Source organism: Miniopterus natalensis, chromosome 8 (genome assembly GCF_054644295.1).
Source record: "Miniopterus natalensis isolate mMinNat1 chromosome 8, mMinNat1.hap1, whole genome shotgun sequence".
Taxonomy (NCBI): Eukaryota; Metazoa; Chordata; class Mammalia; order Chiroptera; family Miniopteridae; genus Miniopterus; species Miniopterus natalensis.
The window spans coordinates 69,072,555-69,095,134 of NC_142088.1; the positions used below are offsets into that span (position 1 = coordinate 69,072,555).

At 41.5% G+C, this 22,580-nt stretch overlaps 1 protein-coding gene across 7 annotated transcripts in view; it reads right to left on the bottom strand.

Annotated features, from left to right (window-relative positions):
- The window catches only part of MGAT5 (alpha-1,6-mannosylglycoprotein 6-beta-N-acetylglucosaminyltransferase), a 309,086-nt gene that overhangs the window by 96,610 nt on the left and 189,896 nt on the right, over positions 1-22,580 (bottom strand). For all 7 annotated transcript variants that reach the window (XM_016206246.2, XM_087819890.1, XM_087819887.1 and 4 more), the window contains exons 7-10: positions 10,468-10,539; positions 8,516-8,677; positions 5,041-5,210; positions 2,348-2,482 (exon numbers count right to left, since the gene is read on the bottom strand). In XM_016206246.2, the coding sequence (XP_016061732.1) occupies positions 2,348-2,482; positions 5,041-5,210; positions 8,516-8,677; positions 10,468-10,539 (539 nt within the window). The remainder of the gene's footprint in view (positions 1-2,347; positions 2,483-5,040; positions 5,211-8,515; positions 8,678-10,467; positions 10,540-22,580) is intronic.

Below are 22,580 nucleotides of genomic sequence, written 5' to 3' on the forward strand. Positions count from 1 at the left end.
CAGTCCCTAATCTTCAAAAGGGAAAGAAATGGGCGAGACACTTCTCAGACGACTTGCTTGGCCTTCTGATGAAACCTGAGCCTCGTCACACCACAGGGCTGCAGGGCTGATGCAGGAACACACCTCCCGCCAGCCGGCATCACTAATGTGGGTGATTTACTGAAGAGAGGAGGGACAGACATTACACTCCACCATAAACCCCCTGCCTGGCGTCTTCTCATCCAACAAAAATCAAATACCCATTGTTAGTGACCATTTTAATAATGAAATTGTCCTTTTCAATTGACCTGAATACGACCGCTGAGAATATTTTTCCATCCAAAGAGCCCTTCTCAATGGTGAGGATGTGTGAGGCCAAGGATGCCCGCGATAGCCAGTCCTGTTGCACATTTATCAGAGGCCTGCCCTTTGCAAAATGCCAGAGCACAACAGCACTGTCTTTCTTTCATTTTTAATGCTGTAGCTAAAAAATAAATAAATAAATGTGTGTTTACTTACATGGCTCATTAACCAAAAAGAGAGATGGTTATTTCCATGTAAAATTGAGAACAAATGTGATGGCCTGGGATTCCTGAAGATTCCAAGAAATTAGCAAATTCCAAACCAGGAAAGATCTGCCACAGAAGGTAGAGTGCTATCCAGGCCCAAACCAAGTTTTTATTTTGCTATTTTATGAGACTATATCCAAAGGCAAAGAAAAGCACAGAGTCTCTTCTCAATCAAATCCTTTCCTCTGCCCATGAACACCTCACTGCCCAGTGAGAAAATTATTGCTACTGCAAGGAAATTCTACGACAGTGGGGTTTTCCCCTCTGTGATTCTGAGAAGAATCACAATGTCTTGAATTTTCATTTCTTTCAGTTCTAAAGGACTTCCAATCGGACATAACCTTGGAGATGAAAGTTAATAATATTAAACTAAAAACTAACCTGAAATGAAGAAAACTAGTTCAGGCCATTCATTTCTTGGTTAAGTTAAAAGAACACATGAAAGCATTTCTTTACCGAATATCAAAAGAAAAGAAACACGCGGAGGGGTTTCCAAGTTGTTCTAATTAAAAGATTTGAGTGTTCTCTTAGGAAGTTGGTTTAAACTACGGGTCAACATTTACTATCATTGATAAAGGTGGCACTAACTTCATGATTTTTACCCAAATTAACAGACCACTGACACTATTAAATAAATATAAAGTTTATTTAAATTTATTCGCCTTTTAAAATTTATTGGAAACTTTTATAGACCATAAGTAAAAGCCAGTATCAAAAGCAATAAATGGAAGGCAACAAAAAAGCATGTACTGTTCTTTAGTAAGTATTATTAAACTCAAACTACATACTTTCTCTGGCTGAAGGCCGAGACACACAGCTACTCATGTTTTTTTTAAACCCTCCTCTGAGGATATGTTTTTATTGATTTTAGAAAGAGAGGAAGGAAGAGGGAGAGGGGGGGTGGAGAGAGAGAGAGAAACACTGATTGGTGGCCTCCCACATACACCCTGACCAGGGATCAAACCCTAACCTGGGTATGTGCCCTGACTGGGAATTGAACCCACAGCCTTTCAGGGTATGGGAAGATGCTCCAACTGAGTCACACTCACCAGAGTACAGCTACTCACACTTTTGTTAAAAATGAATGCAAGTGTTGAAAGTAGTGCTGGAGATATAGTAGCATCGAACTAAGTCATTTTCAGAAAGACTGGAAGAAAACTGCAAAATTAATAAACTCTGTTATGTAATTCAGTGTTATACTGTGTACCATGTAAAAGCATTTCCAATACTAAGTCATGGTCCCAGCCCCACACAGGGGAACACTGAGCTCTTCTACTAAATATAAAGACTGCGCACGGAGCAGCACAGGCACTCGAGTCATCCTAAGCATGCAGCTGATCTTAGAAAGTGCAAGACCCCAGTATTCAGACACCCGATTCCGGCAGCTTTGTCTTCTGAGAATGACAAGAGTACTGACGGGGGAAAGGCAGAGAGAAATGGGTCATTATCTCAAACCTAAAAAACACAAGAAAGGACACTGTCCTCATTTTATCAAAATTGCTATTTGATTAAGCAGATGAGATTGTTGTAGGCATACTGAGAGAGGAATGCTAAGGATTAGGGCAGGTAAAAAGGAGGTTAGACATTTGTTTCCCATTCTTAAAAGAAGTCAATGAAAATAATGAATAGCCTTTGAAAGGAAGTAGTCACCATGGAGAATCTGAATTTCAATTAGGAGTGGGAAACAAACTCCACAGTTCAAAAGATATTTGATAAGCTTTTTTCTACCTACAGCCATTCAACCCTTGTTTAAAAATATAAAAAGCTCTATAAACATAAGAACAGCATGTGGCACTTACTGGTAATGAACCCAGGATGGTCCTAGAGTCTTCTTGAATTGAGCGAGTCCCACAATGTCAATATAGATGAGCTCAACGACTCTGTCTCCCACAGTCGGGCAGCCGGATCGGTTTCCTACAGCCTTCTTCATGATCCTAGAGAAAGGGCAAGAGAGGGAAAAGAAAACAATTTACTTCAAGGTACCATACTTAGCCACTTTAGCAGGCAAATGGACATCCAAGAATCCTTATCAGGAGAATGGCACGGCCCAGCCCTTCCCAATCCACTGCTTATCCAAATTCAGCCCACCTATCAGGGCCCATCCGGAGCCCCGACTTTGACTCTTGCAAAAGCAATGGTGCCACATAAACACAGCCTTTGAAACCCAGGAAGATACAGGTCTGAACTGTCTCTTCTGTCCAACAGCTGGGAGATCTAAGATGAGTTACTTAACCTCAGAATCTTTCCCCATTCTCGCACAAACTCAAAAACCGCCACAAGACCAGACTAGAGAGCAACCTCTCGGGGATTCTTTGAGCGGTTAAATGGGGTATTGAATAGGAAGTGCCCGATGTACGCTAGATACTCGGTGACGATTAGTTTCTTACTACTCCAGTCCTTACTGACCTCCTATTTCTGACCTCCACTATTCCTCGCCTCTACAGAATAAACTTCTTTCTATACTGTCTTGTACTGTTTCCTAATTTTTTCTCTTATGTCAAATTGTTCCTTCTGACTAGACTGGCACTATGGTTTATACTTCTGCATTACCCTTTCTCCACCCACCCATTCATACAAACCGACACTTGTACTCAGAGAGTCCATGTACTTGACTGTCACCAACATCACATGGAGCTAACTGCTAAAAGGTTCTAATGTCCAGGCATGTTTGGGAACCACTGTTCTGTGTTGTTTCCACAATTACCTTCTTAAATAAAGCACATTCGTCCCTATCACTAGTGCTTAAAGGCCTCTACAGACTTCCTCTTGACCACGAAACTAAGTCTTTGCCTCAAAGACCCCTAACATGCCTTTCCTGACTGCCCTAGAAAGCACTGTTCCTGGGGCTCCAACAGGATCCCTATGTTTACCCACCCACTCAATCATTCACCCACTTACTCATTTGCTCAGTAAACAGTTATGGGCACCCAGGGTGTACTAAGCTTTTCTAGGTGCTAAATAACAGTGGGAACAACATTCACACCGTTTCTGCACTTCCTGTGCTTACATCCTAGCATCCACACCTCAATCAGTACTAACTGCATTGTAATTAGTGCAATTATTATGTAATGTATTAGTTGTAATTATCAAAAGATTGACATCTCCTTGAACACATGCGGGTCATCTCTGTCTACCCCTTACCCAGCCCACAGAAGGCACTGGAGGAATGAGTGCCAACTGCATGAACGCATCAGCTTCACAGGCTGGGTGCCCAACGTGCTTTAAAGCAAGCAGCAGGGAGGCAACGGGAGGCAGCACACAAATGGGACAGAGTGGTGACTGAGGGTTCAAAAGGCTTTGGGTTTTATCTAGATCTGAAAGGAGCAATGTAGTACAGCAGTCGGGAGCACGGGCTTGGAGTCGGGCAGACACAGGGCTCCAGTCCTGGCTCTTCACGGGACCCTGGACAACTCATCTGTGATCTGAACCTCAGTGTCCTCATCTTTCGAATGCAGAAAGCGACAGCACCTACTTCCAGGTTTGTGCTAAGGACTAAATAAGATGAACACACAAAATGCTTTGTATCTGGTGCACAGTAAGTGCTCCACAAATTTGAGCTGTTAATAGTCATCACTGTTGTCCCAACTGTTGAAACTGCTGTTGTAACTGAAGCCCTTACTCACAGTTTCAGCACATGGAAATTATTTAACAAATGAAAGCAGGCATTATCTTACTGATACTGCTCTCATCTCAACATGGGTCAGGTGTGGACCTCGGACCTAACATAAGTGATCTATCTGTCCCATGGCCAATATCTTGAACAGTAAAGCAGGAGCAAGCTGGGACACGTTTGCTGAACACAGAATGCTCACCCAAGGTGTTTCTTCTGGAACATCTGATACATCACAACATGGTAACTTGGCTGTTGAGTGGGAAAATCTCAGCGGGCAGTTATCGGAAAGGAGTCAAGGCGCTCTAAGCACCCCTGCTCAGCCAGCTGTGTCAATCTAAAGGCGATTAAGAGAGGGCTGGAGCTACAAGCAAGTTTCAGTGAAACAGAAAACCCAGGTAGAGTCAACAGACTCAGAGCTGAACGTTGGCTAATTGAAAAAGGATTGGATCAGGGCTTTCAGGAAACTCATTCTATCCAAATTAAATTATAAACAGGAACCTGCCCTGTTTCAAGATTTAGAAAGCTTGATGTCGAGTAGGGAATGGTATGAATTTCAGCAAGAGACAGGGAATTAAGGAAAGTCAATAATGTCTTGTGCTGCAGATGTTGGAAGCACCTGTAACAGCAAAGAATAAGCCCCTTGGTTTGAATTTTCTGGCATTTATTTGTGAAGCCTCTGGAGCCTGCAGCTACAATGAAAACATATTATCCTTTCCCAGCGTATGTATTTAGCTCCCAAAAATAATCTTCTTATCTCCTGTTTAGTGAATTATCACTTTCATTTTCCTCCACAAGAAATTACACAGTAATAGAGGGCTTTAAGAGTTTACAAGTTCTTTTTTGTATTCTGATTTTAAAATTGAAAAGTAATCTCCTTACTCCTTGAGCTCAGCCAGCGAAGCTGAAATCCTAATGTCATGGCCCAGTAAGTACAGCGATGTAATTAAATCACTCCACTGCACTAATTCGCCGAGAGGGCCGCCACTGAACGCTGTCTCTGCAATCTTGAATCCAGACTCCTTCGTCAGGAGGCCCAAGTGGACCAGGACCTGGAAAAACAAAGACGAGGCAAACACTGATTCCACTGAACCAAGGACAGGCTCCACCGTGACACACGCAAAAGCTATCAACCGATGCTAACACCGTGTTTACGTTCCAGTGGAATCTCAATGGGGATAAACAGTTTTTCTAAGAAGTAAAAAGAAAGGAAGACAATGATTTTTCATTGTTGTTTTAGAGAAACAGCTGCCCTTGGTGCAGCTTTGAGAGTGAGGTAAGGACAGATAACCCTTTTTTTAAAAAGAAGGCTATATTTAAAAAGTCAAAATGAAAGGAGGGTAAGTCAGGATAATAAAATATCTTTTAACAATACTGGGCTTTTTTCCACAGCTGGAATGTTTTTATGCTTTTAACATGGAAAGTGTCAAATACATACTAAAGCAGACATGACAAAGTCAATTTTGATGTAATCATCATGAAACTTTAATAATTATTAACTCATGGCAGATCTTATTTAATGTATGCCCCTCATTTTATCCCAACTCCTCTAGCTTATCTTGGAGCAAATCCTAGACATCATGTTTTCATCTATAAATATTTCCATCTATATCTGTAAAAGAAATAAATCTTCACTTTAAAAACCATAACATCGCTAACACTCCTGGAATAGCCATTAATTCCTTAATATTACCCAATTCCCAATTAGTGCTTATACCTCCCTCAGTGTCCCTTATTTTTTCCAGTGTAGCTGTTCGAGTCAGAAATCGTATAAAGTGCCTAAACTGTAGTTGCCTCCTGTATCTCTGAGCTGTCTTCAACCTGAAGTAGGGTGCAATGGTCCTTTTATGGGGCAAGGGGCCTGTCATTTACTTGCCAAAGAGACTGGGCTGTATTTCCAGTAGTCTCTCTCACACTCTGGACTTTGCTGATTGTACTGAGGGTAAATTAGTAACTAGACCTACAGACAGGGCCAAATTCATATTCAATTTTTAGGCAATACTACTTCATAGGTGGTGCGAGTACTTCCTCCCAGTGGTGGGAACAGTTTCTGTTCTGTGATGTTAGTGGCTACTGGTGATCACTCACTAAAAGCATTAATCCATTAGGGGTGGCAGAATGGTGATCTCCTTTCATTCCTTGTGCACTTATTAGCTGAATACTTCTGTGAGAGAAACTATCCCATATCAACTAGTTGAGTATCCTGAAATACAGTTTACATTAAAAAAAAAAAAAGCCTGGTAAATACTCCAGTCTTTCCCTTTACATATTAGTTTTCAAACAAAATTTTTTTTCTTTAGTGTTCTCTAATAATGACCAATGAGAACTTATATATACACACGCACACATACACACACACACACCCCCCATTATAAAAATCATGACCGTAAGTATATCTGCTGTTTTAATAAATTGCAGTTGTTCTTACTGATTATCAAATTGTTCCATCTTGGCCAATGGGAGGCTATTCAAGTTGGCTTCTGAGTTCTTTTGACACAGTCCTAGCAGTCTTTGATAGTGTCTTTATTTTCTGGTATGATGAGGTATTCCAATCTCATCATATACAACTTCTGCCTCAGACCTTACTCAGCCAGTTCTAAGAGCCTCGTATACCATTCAGTGGAAATGGTATTTAAAGACCAAAGTCTGGTGCTAAGTTAGGTGCTCTAGATTATCACTGATCGTAGGCCTTTTCAGTGACCATAGCTAGGAAATTTATTTTTCCTTGAGGACAAAACTAATCGTGAGTTCATACTGGTTTTTCTAATTCAGACTCAGGATTATGGTATCTTTACATAACATAACTCATCTGACATCTGTTACTTCCTCTCTCCCACACTGAAAATCCCACTTCTCAAGGACACTAACATAATTACATGCTTTATTCAAATACACACAATGGATTCAGAATGAGAATATCAGCACCACCACCTCCTTCTGATTAGTAAAAATTGTGGAAAGATATTTTGCGGTCTTTTGTCCTTTGTGATATCGCATCACAGATGTTCAACTTAGCATGTTCTAAAGTCAACAAGAGCAGTTCTTCTCTAGGTACTGGGAGTAATACCGGACATGCAATGAGTTTGTTTTATATTCCTTGTGATTTTCAAGTGCTGCTTTTTATTGGTAATTAAATATTTACACTTATGTAAAATGATTCCACTATCAAATTTACAAAGTAAGATACATTCAGGGAAGTCTGGTTTCTATACCTGTTGGCTTCACCCTGTTCCTTCCTTCCCCTTATTTGACCTTTTTATTTTATTGTGGTAATGTATATATAACATAAAATACACAATTTTTAAAGAAATATGAGCAAGAAATGTGTATGCCTAGTTTATATGTGTTGTATAAGTGTATATATGTGTGCATCTATACGTACACATGAAGGTACAGATACAGATTATAGATAAATTCTCTCTCCCTCTTAAAATAATGTTACTATTCCTCCATCTAACATTTCTTCACCTAACAATATATCCTGGAGGTTACTGTATAGGATTATGCAGAATTTCTCTTTACTTCTTTTTATAGCCCACCTGGATCTCTGACCACATACTTTTCCATAGAGGACTATTTGGTGCCAGGAACTTTGGTCCTTCTGTCGCATAAACTCAAGGAATCTAAGTGGAAGTGACTCATCAAATTTAAAAGTATATCTGTATTTTCTTTTGCAAGGATATCAAATTAGTCAACTTAGGAATAACACCAAACTTGCTTTAAGTTTATTTTTAGATATACAAAAATGTCGCTTACTTTGCTCAGTGGGCCATCATCGGAACTGTCCATCTAAAGCCAAGGCCACTTAGTCTCTAACTAGTAGGATACAGGATTTCCCACGCTCAGGGGTATTCTAGAGCTTTCCAAGCATCTCCTCACTGACTTGAAGAAAGTGGCTCAAGTTTGATTTCTAGAATCTCTCAAGAATGTAAGCAGAAGCACCGACTAAACAGGGCAGTAATGGAACTCACCAGTTACCCAAATCCCAGAAATGACAAACTCCAAAAATATGAAATTGGCTTAATGATATAAGAAGTTCTCACAGGTTGTATTCAGGTAAAGAAAAGGGGGTTAAGTTTCCTGACACCACTGAGAGACAGTCAGATGGTTCAAAAGAAAACCCAATGGGCAGATATTCTGCTTGGATTCACCCCAAGAAACATGTACCCGACCCTGCTAAGTGGGACGATTGTGACTTGGGAAAGGGAAATCCAGAAATGGCTGTATAGGAAACTGAGCAGATTCACCCAGTGGGAACAGCACTGAGGCACGACATTTCTCTTAGTCTTGGTTCCAAGCAAATAAAATTTTAAAAGAAGACCAGCATCTAACTAAACAGAAGTAATTACAAACTCACTTTCTTCCTCTTTCTCTTTTCAAGATTCTGCTTCTCTGCCAGGGACTTGATCGCTTGGATCCACGCATCAGCCATCCGCCGGATCCGCAGTCTCATCCACCGGAATTCTTCATGCTTTTTCATCATGCTATAAAGAATATTAAAATCCGTGCGAATTTCCGCCTAGAAACAGAAATTTAATAAAAATGAGTAGGAGATGAAAAGTCAGAAGGTATAATCGTTTGCATGAGGTGACATCTGAAAACATGAAAGGGACTCTCAATTAAATCTAGGGCTCAAAACGGAGTCTTGTCGGCCGCACAGTTTTTCTTTAAGGTCCTGGGACTGCAAACTGAGCAAAGGCCCCCGACTGCTGATCTGCCATAAGGGACATCATTTAAAAAATTAGAAACTGGGAAAGTACAGTCGCTGTGAAGCCCTGAGCTAGGTTAAAATGCATTTTTTATAATGAGTATGTTTGATGTACCTTGAAACTCTGCACCTAAATTTATTGGCCATTTCAACCTACTGCAGGGCAGCAGAGTTCTGGGAAAACTGAAGTCAGTTCTTAATAGGCTACCTGGTATTGTGGAGGCTGCCAAAAGGCCTCCTTCCATCCACAAAATTAAGTAGGGAAATACATGCTCCTTTTCCAGTTTTTTCCCAGTCCAAGCAAACAAAAGTTCATTCTTTTCTAAAGAATTAAAAGCCAGAAAAAACATTTTCCTATCACAACTGAATAAAATTTAAAATTCAGGCCAAAATTATGTAAAAGCCAGGAAGAGCATATTTGTCCTAAAGCTGGGTATAACCAGTGATTAAAATAACAGGAAAAATAATAACACTAGTATTGGTTTTATGTAACATCCAGAACATGCTAAATCCAACTTTCATAGTTCATTCTAAATACTCATTTGATCATGCCCCACCCCCTGACTCAACAACTTCCCCAGATTCCCATGATTAAATTATGGGTCTTGGGCCAAATCACCCTTGATGCCTATTTTTACGCATGAACTTTTACTGGAACACAGCCATGTCCATTCATTTACGTCTTATCTATGGCTGTCCTCTGTGCTACAAAGTCAGAACTGGGTAGTTGTGACAGAGATCTTATGGCCTACAAAGATGAGATTAGTATCTGACCTTTTACAGAAAAAGTTTGCAGATCCTCAGTCCAAAGACTAAAGTTTTTAAAATATACATATATATCTTTACTGATTTCAGAAAGAGGAAGGGAAAGAAACATCCATGAGTCACTGATTGGCTGCCTCCTGAACACCCCCCACTGGGGATCGAGCCCATGCACCCTGAGTGGGAATCGAACCTTGATCTCCTGGATCATAGGTCAATGCCCAACCACTGAGCCATGCAGGCCGGGCAAGACTTAAGCTTTTAATGTGGGCTATAAAACCTTTCAGTTCCCCCAGCTACCTTTCCAATCTCACCTTCATCCAATATCCACTGAACCATGTCCCACTACCTGAAAACGCCAAGCTCTTATACCTACACCTTCTCCCCTCACATCACACACCTTTATCTCCCTGACCCCGTACAAACTCACTCGTCATTTTAAATTCAGCTCCAGTGTCATCTCTTAGCAGTATCTCTTCACCCCTGCAGGCTGAGACCACCACTTCCTCACTAATTCCACGGTCTGTGTGCTAGCATTTACAAGGTGCAGTCATTATTTACAACCATCACCCTCATTAGGTCACTGAGCGCCTCCCCATCTGGCACAAGGTCTTATTGTAGGGGCCTGTCACTGAGGAGCCCTCGGAGAAATTGCTCAAAAAATATATGCTAGCGGGTTGACTGCTTTGGTCCCTGAGATTTCCATAGGGCTGGGTATAGAAGTTTTTCAGTTTACTGCTCTTTCAGATCACAGCTGGCATTTCCAGAAGACTCCACATGGATCACTTGGCATCACACTCAAATCACAAGCCCAATAAGAGGTTTCCAAAATCACTTACTAATGAATTATGGTCAGCTTCTTCATAGGGATTTTTTGCTCTCCAAGGTAAATGAGGACACCAATTTTCAACCTGAAAAATATAAATCAGAGACACTAAGTGTGCTGGCTCATCTGGAAATGAAATAATGTGTATATGAAGCACTGAGCGCAGTTCCTGATACACCAGGCGCACTGTATTTAAGAGAGTTATTATTATTAGTCAGAGTCCATGCTTTTAGCTAGCAATCCAGAGACAGGTACCTTCCCAGGTGAAACAGTAATCAGCAAAGGTCCCAAAGAGCGTATGATTTGATTACAGGTTGCATCTGTCCTTCACAGTCCTTTACAGGGACTGGTTCCTTAATCATCTAATCCCCACATTTCTACACCAGGAGAGGCGGGTCTTGTGGCAGAAAGCTGAAAGGCCTGAACATCGCCTCGGGGGAATGAGAATGAGAAGGTGCCCCTGACCATTTAGCAAAAGGACAGGAGTGATTCGTTATCGGTGGTGGCACGTCTGGAAAGGAAATTGTGTGGTATTTGAGCCCCAGAACTCAGTCATTTATCTCAGAATTAGGAATGCAGCTGACGGTTTCAGGCTAATTGATCGAATCGAAGCTTTCCCTCGTTTTCTGGCTGTTCACTTCACAATATCATAAGGAACACGATGGTAAAAACTACTGGAGAAACAGATCAAAGGAAAAAGGGAAAAAAGCCCTCAGCGATTTCGTGAGAGCCATTCCGGAAGACGCATCGTTCCCTCGACGCACAGGAGTTCAGAGAGCTGGGGGAGGAAGAGAGGGAAAGAAAAGCACCAGGTTTCACAGGAATCACTTCAACAAAGGTTACCACAGAATGTTAGGCGAATTCACAATCTCTGATAAAGAAAAAATAAAAAATGCATTGAGGAACGTTGATGTCTGACCTCATTTCAAAACTGGCCATACAATTCCAAGACAGTATATCACCCATTTACTAATATACAATGAAATTATTAAAGATGGCTAATAAATAGTCATTGAAAATAATTTTTTTCTATGGCCAGGTGGACCTACAGAGATGAACAAAGCCAGAGGGTGGGGAATGTCCTTGGAAGGTCACTACAAAAGCAGGGACATGTGTGAGACCACAGTCTCCTGGGTCAGTCATGCAGCACCAAATGAGATGGTTTGTCTTCCAGTTGTGGGTGAGTCCTTAAAAGAACGGTAGTTTCACTAACCTAGAAACTGAGCCTAAAGCCAGGTGGTTTTTACTAAAAACCAAAATAACTGGGTAGTTTGCACACAGCCAGCTGCCTGCAAATGATCTGAAAGCAGTAAGCAGAGGGCAGCAAAGCCTGGGGGAAGGTGGAATCCCCAGATAGGAAAAGTGCAATATTCTCTTGTCCTTCTTGTGGATAAAATTAGACTTTACCGTATTTGTGAATGGCTCCAGGGGCTCAGAAGGACGCCCTATGAAGCCAGCTGCAACAGTTTTTACTCATAAAAACAGAAGACACTAACTTGCTTTGGATGCCCATGTTTAATCACCGAGACCTCACAGCATCATTAGCACGAATGGCATTATCTAGAGCTCCACAAATGAGAAAAATGAGGGAAAACCAGCAGAAAAGAAGCAAGCCAGAGGATGAAGCCCCAGCGAGTCCCAGCAGCACTGCACGGCTCTGTACCTTGCACTGCTAAGCCGGATGGAATTACTGAGTTCAGGTTAAATTTCTGTAAATGGACTCAATAAAACGTGGCTACAAAGCATATTTATGACATGAAGGCTTCGGATGGATTACAGAGCTGACGGAGAGGCCTTCAACCCCACACCAATGGGCAAGCAGGGCACACGTTTGTAGTCACCCTCAAGCTAAACAAACAGCTAAATGCACACAGCAACACGTCAGCATAAAGCATTTCCTAGTTAATAGCAAGGCAGGGAAAGATGAAACAAGACTGTGAAGAAAGAAACTCAACCAAAAGGAGAGACATTAGTGAGATCAGATACTGTTGAAGGGAAGTACATTCCCTCCCCAGTCTTCTGCCCTAAGAAGCGTCTTCCAAACTCACTCTGATAAAAACACAGTCCAAGGTGATCTTCTGAAATATGACTTCCCTGCAGAACACTCAAGGCTTTAATCCCTCCTTGAAACTGGTCATTTATCTCAGTTCTTGTTGCTCTAAATGACTGGATAACGCTTTGAACAGCTTCAAGGGCACCCCTGAATGTACGGAAAATGGAGCCAGTCTATTTCGGCTTTTAGAGAGAAGTCTTACTGCCACACGTTCCCTCACAGTGCAGGAAAAACCGACTCTGACCACCTTGCTACAGAATGAGGAAGGTGAGCTTGTGAGGTGGTTTTTGCACAGTGGTAGGATAGCTGGTTAAGAAGATAATTAAATTGTACATAAACCAATTTCTCCATGGGGATGGGGAAAAACCATTTCTTTCTAAACCTCGGAGGATTGTCAGGATGGGAACGCCAGCACTGGCCATAGCTCCACGCCATCAAACAGTCTCCAGTGAGCAGCCCCCTCCTAAGCGAGTCATTAGGAAAGTCTTGCTCAAGGCTAATAACTCCTAATCCCTCCTTCCTGTCTGATCAACTCAGGCTCCTTTAACAAATTTTACCCCCAGCGTAGCCTCCTACCAGGAAAGCTGGGCCCCACAACGAGCCCGCTGCCCTCCTGATCTGGACGCTCTCCTATTTCAAATCACTCATCATATCCTCTCCTCCCGGGTCTCAGAGCCCCAGTGTCCTGGGACAGCCTGCAGTTGCTGCCTTCCCTCACCCACTGCCTTGGCCACACTGTCCAACTGCGACCCCCGGTGCTCCCCCGGGACAGGATTGTGTATTTGCCCTCCCACTGCCCACCCCACCCCTGCCTGACTCCTGTGAGCTGGCAGCCCTGCCCCAAGCCCTCTGCCAGGGTAGGGACTGCATATCCTTAAAAGTCCGCAAATCACCACAGTAAGTCCAAGACTTGAAAACCACCCGAGTTCATGGCCACACACACGAGAATCAATAGAGCTGAACCATGACTCTAGTAACCTTGGATTTGAAGACAAAGCTTCTTCCATGGAAATGAATCTTTTTCATGCACTGGCCTCGGCAACAAATGACGGGGCAGCAAACAGAAAAAGCCCAGCCAGGCTGGACCTCTGGGACATGAATGTGCATTCCACAGAGAGGGCCCGTAAATCACTTTCTTGGAAGATATAAAATTAACCAATTTGATTTTTGACATCCCTCTTCCCAATGATTTAAACTTCTCTGATCTGAGAAGGTTTTGTAGCTTAATCATGAGCAATGTGAATCGAAGTCCCTCAACAGAGCTCAGGTGGGTCACACGTTCAAGGTCTTTACGATGGACAGGTCATTACGCTAAAGGAAAAAATGGCTGGTAGATTCACAGACAGCGCAAATCGGACCTTAGAGGAGGAAAGATGTAATGAAATGACAGCAAAACCTAGAGGGGATTTAACGTATATGCATGTACTTAGGCGTGACTGGCATAACTCTTTGTAGCAACGTTCAATTCTTCTGAAAGCACAGTGATCAGGCTCTGTTATGGCTTCGTGTCGCGTGATTAATGTTAAGTGTTTTTGCTCTAATGGATCACTGACACAGCGTTTCACGCTGTATTTTTCAGATAGTGAAGTGCAATCAAAACTAAGTGACAAAAATGCATGGGAAAAAGTCTGAGATTATCTCTGGATGACGATGTTATGGGGGCTTTTCATTTCCTTCTTTATGCTAATCTGCATATTATGAATTTTTACAATGACGATTTCTTAATAGAATAATTTCTAAAGGAGAGATGTTTTATAAGCATCCAATCATTTAGGGAAGTTCACAGTATGACAGGGGCTCCGGAAAAAAACAAACCTGCATACATTCCATCGTTTAATCCCTGAGGTGCCATAGCCAGGCTACATGTGAGGGAATCACGCTTATAGGGCTGTGAACCTGCTAGGTGAGCTCACTAGTGCGCAGAAGGGCTGGGTGACAAGTGGCCTCTGTTGCTCCCCTGACCAGCACACGTGAGAGCCACCTTAAAGCCTGAGCTTAGCGACGGAGAGTGGAAAAGGGGACAGAATCTGGAATTCGCCAAGCGGGTTCTATACCCAACTCCACGGACAACTAGGAGAATAACCTTAAACCTCTGGATTTCAAGTTTCCTCACTTACAAAATGAAGGAATCGTCTCAGGTGACCTCTTAATAATTCTATTACTCCACAGGACCTGAAAAAGGTAACTTACATCATCCTGTCAGGCTAGCTGGTTATATATCAAAAGTACAGTTGACTGGACATCTGATAACTTATTATACATCTATATGCATACATGTACACATATACGTACACGTGTCTGTTATATTGATAACGTACTAAATGAAGTTACTTATTAAGGCATGTGCTTAAAAAACAAAAGAGACCTCTCTACCCCACTCCACTCCGACTCAACTTTCCTTCCTAAAGTTTCAAAAGGCAACGCAAATGTTATGAGATAACCAGACATGGTCCAGTTCTCTAGACCCGTCCTGAGCACCAGACAACTGAGCAGATTAATAATATTTTGGCCAAACTGCTTGTTAGAAACAGAGGTGTGGTGGGGAGACAAAGTAAGAACAAAGGCACACTATACGGAGCCAAGCACTAGGCTACACCCATTATGTCACTGGGTCTTCCACTAATCCTCTAGGAAAGGTGGCTAATCATGCCAGACGAAGCCACTGGCCCTGGGAGGACCCACAGCTGAGCACTGGAGCCTGTCTCCCCAGAGCCCATGGGCTTCATCACCATGCAATGCCCACAGAAATCGGACATCTGGTTCCTAGAGTCCCAAAAGCACAGTCCAGTCTTCACTATGAGAGTGTCACTGCCTAAACCTTTACAGAAAATCCTTCAAAAACGGGTTTTCTGTGCTTCCGCTTGCAGGGTGGCACTGTAAGACATCTGTGCGGCAAGTGGTTGTTTTATAGTCTGAACTGGATCATATCCTACACTAACTCAAACCCTTCAACAGCTTCTCCTTCACCCAAAATAAAACCCAGAACTTATACTGAGATCCTACAGAGTCTGACCTCCACCCTCGCAATGCCTGCCTCACCCTGTCCATACAAAACCTCCTGCATGGCAGACAGAGCATTCCTTCCTTAGAAGGGCCGCCAGGTTGGGGTGGGCATGCACGTGTGAAAAAGCCACCCAGTTAAATGAGAGCTTCATATATAAACAATGACTTTTTTAGTGTAACTATATCATCCCCTTACACTTTTAAAACCACTGTTTACCTGAAAGTGAAGTATCATTGAGAATCCTCCATGTTACCTAGTAACCCTATACCTCAGGGCCTTTGCATTTTCTATTCCTTCCAGAGAGTTCCATGCATAACTCCCTTATTTCCACACTACACCGCATATTTTCCTCAGGAAGCCCCCCACCCGACCTACCTACCTGGCCACGCGACGGCCTCACTCTCAGTGAGTCCCAGGAGCACTCGCCACCGGCAGATTACTTTCTGCATTGGTTCACTAGTGTCTGCTGCGCCATCGCAAGGAAGCTCCCTGAGGACAGAAGCTTCAGTTGGCCTGTTCAGTGCTCTAACTTCAGCCCAGAGAACAGTGCAGGGACATGGTAGGCCCTCGACCATTATGTACTGAGTAGTGAAAGAAGAAATCGAAACACGACTTGATAGTCATGATGATGATTCTCTTTGCCACTTACGTGGCACTCATCCATTTCCATCATTCTGTTAGAGCCTTTCAGCCATACGCTGAGGCAGGCAAGCCTGACCTTGGCCTCAGTGAGGAGAAGCCGGACTGAAAACTGAAGGGAGCGCTCTAGACGTGGGCAGGGGTGGATCTAGACGGGCAATCGGGTCCCATGTCCTCTATGATACTGCCCGGCTGCTCGGGCCACGGGAATATCATGAACGCAAAGTACAGGCCCTACCACGTGCGCGAGAGAGCTACGGGCTGGAGAGACCGCTGAGAGTTCCGCTCAGGGTGTCATGGAAGGAGCAGGACTTAAAGAGAAGCTGCAGCACATTCTCAACGCGCACAAAACCAGTAGGGCTCTAATGAGGATATCAGTTTTAAAAATCCATCCCAAATCACTGTAGGAGAACTGTCTATTTTCCTTTACATGGGAGAGGCAGCAAATGGATTCCTCTGTAGCCAGCCACCTAGATAACGCACAGAAATGCTTCTTGTACCAACTCCCATTAGATATACTTCCTGCTGCACACTGCGTAGGGGCAAAACTGTTCCCCAGCAACCTATATCCACACCGAGGACACTTCAGCAGCCAGAATCACCCAGTTTATAGAGGTAGTTACATTGTACAGATCAGGGATATAGTTCCTCTTTCGTGTTAATGTGCAATTTTGCCTGAAGCATAGATCCGGGCAAATAGCGCTGAGTGACAATGAGAATAAAAGACGGGCAAAAAAGCTGTGCTTTCTAATATAATTGGCTCATTCTAGTCTAATAGCCTAATGTGATCCCTTGTCCTCCCTTATAAATATAATATTAAAGAACATTATATTAAAACTGTTAATAAGTGCTCAAAATGTCCCCGCTTCATGTCTCAAAATTAACGCTTTAGCAGATTTTAATATTACAAGTTTTACAGTATGTTTTTTCAAATTTAGAAAGGTGATAGCTGGGAGAAGTTACTACTCAGAACAAGCAAACAAAAATCTATCAGCTATTTAGAAAATGTTTTAAAAAGAATCATTCATTCAATAAATACGTGCACCAGGCACTATTATACCTGTGAACAAAATAGACAAATCTCTCTGGAGATTACTTTCCATGCACTTGTTCTTAATGTTCGATGTTGATGGTCACCCTGGGACCTTTGCACTTATTGCTCCCACTTTCCGCTAAATAAACAACTCTGGCAGACATCTACACCTCTTACTTTCTCACCTCCTGGTGTTCAAACATCATCCTCTCATTTCCCGACCCCTCCATCTAAACGGGACACCATCACTCCTCATGAGCATTTCTTCGCCCCTTCTTCTGCTTTATTTTTCTCCGTGGCACTTACTACAACCTAAGAGATATATATTTTACCTTTTTTGTTTGTCTGTTAATCCTCACCAGGGGATAGTTTTTCCACTGAATTTTTGGGAGTGGAAGGGAGGAAGGGAGGGTGAGAGAGAGAGAGGGAGAAACATCAATGTGAGTGACATCATTTGGCTGCCTCCCAAGCACGCCCAACTAGGGCTGGGGATCGAACCTGCAACCCAGGTACATGCCCTTGACTGGGAATCAAACCCATGACCCTTCTGTGCGTGGGCCAATGCTCTAACCACTGAGCAACACCAGCCAGGGCTATATTTTACTTTTTGTCTGTCTCCACCTCCAAAACATAACCTTAATAAGAAATGTTTAGCTTTCTATTCGTTGTTATATCCCCTGTATCCAGAAAAATCCAATAGCAACGAAGGCCCTTGGCACGCTGACAATGGTCTCTATGTGTTATTTCCCACTATGAGGAATCAGGGGCCCTTAGAGAAATGGTTAGTTCCAGATCTAGGGCAGAAATTGTATACAATGAACCTGGAAGAGTTTGTCATATCAGGTAGCAAACAAACAGAAAACAATTACAAACTACCAGAGTCATATCAAAAGGACTCAGAAGACAATACGAATCAGCTCCCTCTGGCCAAAGAAGGGGCAATTTGAGAACCAATAAGAAAATAACTGAAATAGACTGAACATATCAACTATGTTTCAATCAATGACTTCATAATGATAAAACTAACAAGCATACAAGTAAATAAACAAATTACAGTTCACAGTGGAAGATGCTAGGAAAACAAGAGAAATAAATATGATTTTCTACATGAACTATCCCTCAGAGTAACTAAATACCACATGGAGTAATTTCTCTTCACAGACATTCCTGATAGATTAAGACGGAACCACTGATGAATTAACGAACCCAGGCACTGATCATCAATGGATCAATGGCAGCTAACATCACAAAAAGCGAGACAACCAGGCATTAATGTGCCTCCTGACAGGAGTACAGAATATCACCCATGAAGCAAAGAGGTACTGGAAAAAATTAAGCCTGACTTGGATCCAGCCTCAGATCCAACCAACAATTTACAGGAAACACAAGGAGCCAGGAACCAGGTTATACAACAATATGGGGATGTAATAAAATGCAAAGTATAACAAACTACGGAAAATAAAGAAGTTTCTTCAACAAAAAGTCACAAGGGGGAGGAGGGAAGAGAGATGGAAGGGAACCCAGAATTAAAGAGAGACTTCAGAGACATCAACAATTGTAATTTACGATCCTTACTTGAAACCAAGTGCAGATAAACTTTAATTTACGAGACAGCCTAGAAAATGTCAATACTAACCTGATATTTTATAATATTAAGGCATTATGTTAATTTTTTTATATGAAATGGTATTAGTAGTTATAATGGGAATAGTTATTTATTTTAAAAGTCTCTTTTAAAGCTACATATTGAAACATTCACACATGATGTGACATTTGGGATATGGTTGAAAATAATGGAGGGTGGAGGTTATTAATGAAATGAGATTGGCCATGAAGTGACAACTGCTGAATCTGAGTCATGGGCACAAGGGGGTTCGTTACACCCTTCTCTTTCATATCTGTTTGAAATTTTCCATATTCAAGGTCCCATATTAAGTTTAAAACATAAAAATTTTACAATTATTTTATTGGCATACAATAGAAATGACAAGATACAATATTTAAAGTTTATTAAAGAAAAACAAATTGGAGATGATGCACTGAAGCCTCTGTCTGCCACATGTATTCCAAGGAGCAAAATGACAATGGTTTGGGCTTTGGCAAGTCGTGTCATTTCTAATTTTTCTAAGGTGGAGGCCAGCGTGAGAAGTCGCAATATAAATGTTGTAGTAATTGAAACTTACCAACAGGGGTGTCATTAAGAAGATAAACTTGGGAGAGGAGAGAGGTTGCAGGGGAGAATTGAGAGATCAGTTAGGTTGTCTGTTCTGTAAACCCAGGATTTTTTTTTTTTTGTAATCCTTTTTCTGAGGATGTCTTAGAATTCAGGTAATAAGGGCAACAAAAACGCAGAGATGAAAAAAATAAAGGCTGAACTCAAAAAGTGAAAAGAACATGATCATAAATCTCTCCCCCTCCTTTACTGCCAAGAAATATTATCTCACAGAAAGGGAATTTCCTACTGCTAACAGCTAAACATTTAAAAGGTGTGTGCTGGTGTTCTCAGGCAACAGTCCAGTGATATTTTTTCAAGTACTCCTGACTTGTCCCAAAATGTTAGTTATGTTTTTTCACTCAGGTTTTCTCCTGCAACCTAAAGAGTCAGTTCTTTATCTCTGCCCACTTTGACAAATTAGTCTGTGCAACACCATTTCCAAGTTATCTTTTGCAGCCAACACAGCCCATAAATCCAAATCATTGTGCTGGTTATTAGGATTTCATTTCATGCTCGCATTCACAAACATTTAAGCTTTCAACCTTTGCTGTTGGGCATTAATCTTGGCATTAATCAAGAGATTAAGTATGCTGAATTTAAACTCAAGGTTAATAGGATGCTCAGCCAATATTAGTTTTACATATTGCCAAGGGAAAACAGAAAGAGGCAAAGACCTTTATGCCTGTTGTTCATGACATGGAAGAAACAGATTGATGAGTAAGGCATGAAATTGCTTCCTTTGTTCCTTTATGAGGGAGTCACACACACATGCATGCACACTCACTCATCCAGTCCAAATTGGCATTTGAAGCAACAGCCTGTACACATCCTAAGATCTAGCAATCAATCACTGGGCAATTTGATTATTTCAGAGCAACTATAATTGCAATGGCAACAGAAGTGCTTAAAAAAAAACAGCACAAACGAATTAAGAAGTCTGGAAAGGTATGATGATTGCTAGTTGCTAGAATAATTGTGTAAATAGAAAAAGATGTCTAAATGTCAAATGGTTCAGCATCATCTATCAATATCATATCAATAGGGGTAAAGAAATTCATTTTAAATTTCATAAAAGCTGAAAGCAGTAAGAGGCTTGGCAGAGGGCTAAGTTAATATACCTGAAACAATGACAGAGTAATTACTTTATAGGGCCTTGTCTCCATAACGCGAGTAGTTACATGGCTCACAAAAACAGATACAGAAAATGAACTGCCCGATGATCTGGAAATGCAAGGTGGCCTAATTCATTCACTCCCACCACGTGGAGTAACTGAGCACCTGGTTTTCATGAGTTATACCCTCCAAGAGAATCAGTGCTGTTTCTTTCTTGGGGGGTAGGGTATCAAAATTGTGAGTATTTGAAAACTAGCAATGAAGACTGATTCATGGAAACTAGCTAAATGAGAGCTAGTTTCAAACACAGGTGGATTTGAGCATAGAACTGAATGCAAAGTCAATGGCAGCAAATCACTTAGTTTTCCTTTGACATGCAGGGGCAACAGTAATGAAAAGTGCAGAAGTACTCGGCAACTTAACCTTTCAGAGCCTCTATGACAGGCTTTCTATTACTCAGAGTTGGGCAGAGGTTTAAATGACATTGTGCATTTGAGGCATCTGGACTATAGTGGAGTGAATGTTTCACTCTTCTCATACTGTCTGCCTCCCAACAAGGGCAAGGAAAACACTTTTATTAATACATCCAGTCCCTAATACAGTATTACAAAACAAGCATCTGTGAGGATAATGTAAGGGGAAATTGCTTTACTTCCTGGAATTTACCAGAAATGATTTGTATACTACAAATTGGTGAGGGTAAAAGTAGAAGTTTATAATCCACCAATTCAGTGAAAGGTGGCACATTGAGACACCCAGGGGAAAGAAAAATGAAAGAAGAGTGCCATCTTCTAAGACTGGTCTTAAACTAAATGTTTCAATTTAACTGGTGAGGCATTTTACTTCATGTCCCTTTTTTTTTTATATATATATAGCTGTCAAAGTCCTGAAGTTAAACATAGACGAAAATAAAAACTGGCTTTTCAAGAAGGATTAAGAAAAGAATAAAAGTGACTGGTACACCTCTTGATCAAGTAAACACATCAAATGAAGATGTCTCTCTTAATCATTTTCCCAAATGCAAGAGAAACCTGGCAAATGATGCAAGTTAAATGAAGAAGAAAAGTTTCAAGAAATCAAGAGGGGAAAAAAATGACAAAAAAACAGCACCACAAAGCCATAGATATTGTCCAGGATTTAAAAAATACTAGAATGGAATTAATTGGCTTCAGAAAACATTTCTAATAATTTCACATTAACAAAGGCAGGGGTGCACGGCTGTTCCATACATCCAACTCATAGTCTGAATCAAACAGAAGTGTTCTATCCAGAGAAAAGAAGCCAAGGGAAACAGCTGAATTTCTACATTACCAGAAGTCAAGGGATCTAAAATTAAATTAGATTGGTGAACGAGAACCAGAAATTGATTCTAATTCAAAATGAACTAAAGGTCCTAAATAAAATGTCCAAGGCAAGTGACATCCCAAAACTGTCCTAAAAAAATTACATCAAAAACCAGAGAAGTATTGTAATGGGGAATGAATGTGCTATACTACTTATATTAGTCTGACTAGACATAGAATAGAACTAAAATTAGAAATGTACTAATAAAATAAACATATAAAAGAATTTATATAAAGCTATCCATGTTAATCTGAGTAAACGTTAAACTCAGCTTGTTACTCTAACCTGATTTTTCTCTCAAAGCTAGAGCTTGCATGTTAAGTTTTTTTTTTAGTATACTTTACAATTCAGGAGTTTCCAATCCTGTGTGAACCTAGGAAGCATCCTGGCCTTAAGGACTGGCTGACGCCAACAGCTCAGTCAACAGGAATTCCAGCTGTCAAAAAAGCCCAGATGGCCAGCTCAAGAATGGTGACAATAAAGATCCATATCGAGGCCTATGGGAAGACATCTGACACAGCCTATACATCCTGCACACCCACAGCCCTCTCCTACTAATTTCTTTATTCCGCTTTCCCTCACCATCCTGATAAAAACCCTGGCCTATACTGAGATGTTAAGATGAGTTTTGGGATGAGACTCCCCCATTTTCTCAGGTAACCAGCACTTGAATATGCCTCTTTCCTTTTTACAAGCACCTGTCTCTTTTTGCCACAGGCAGCCAA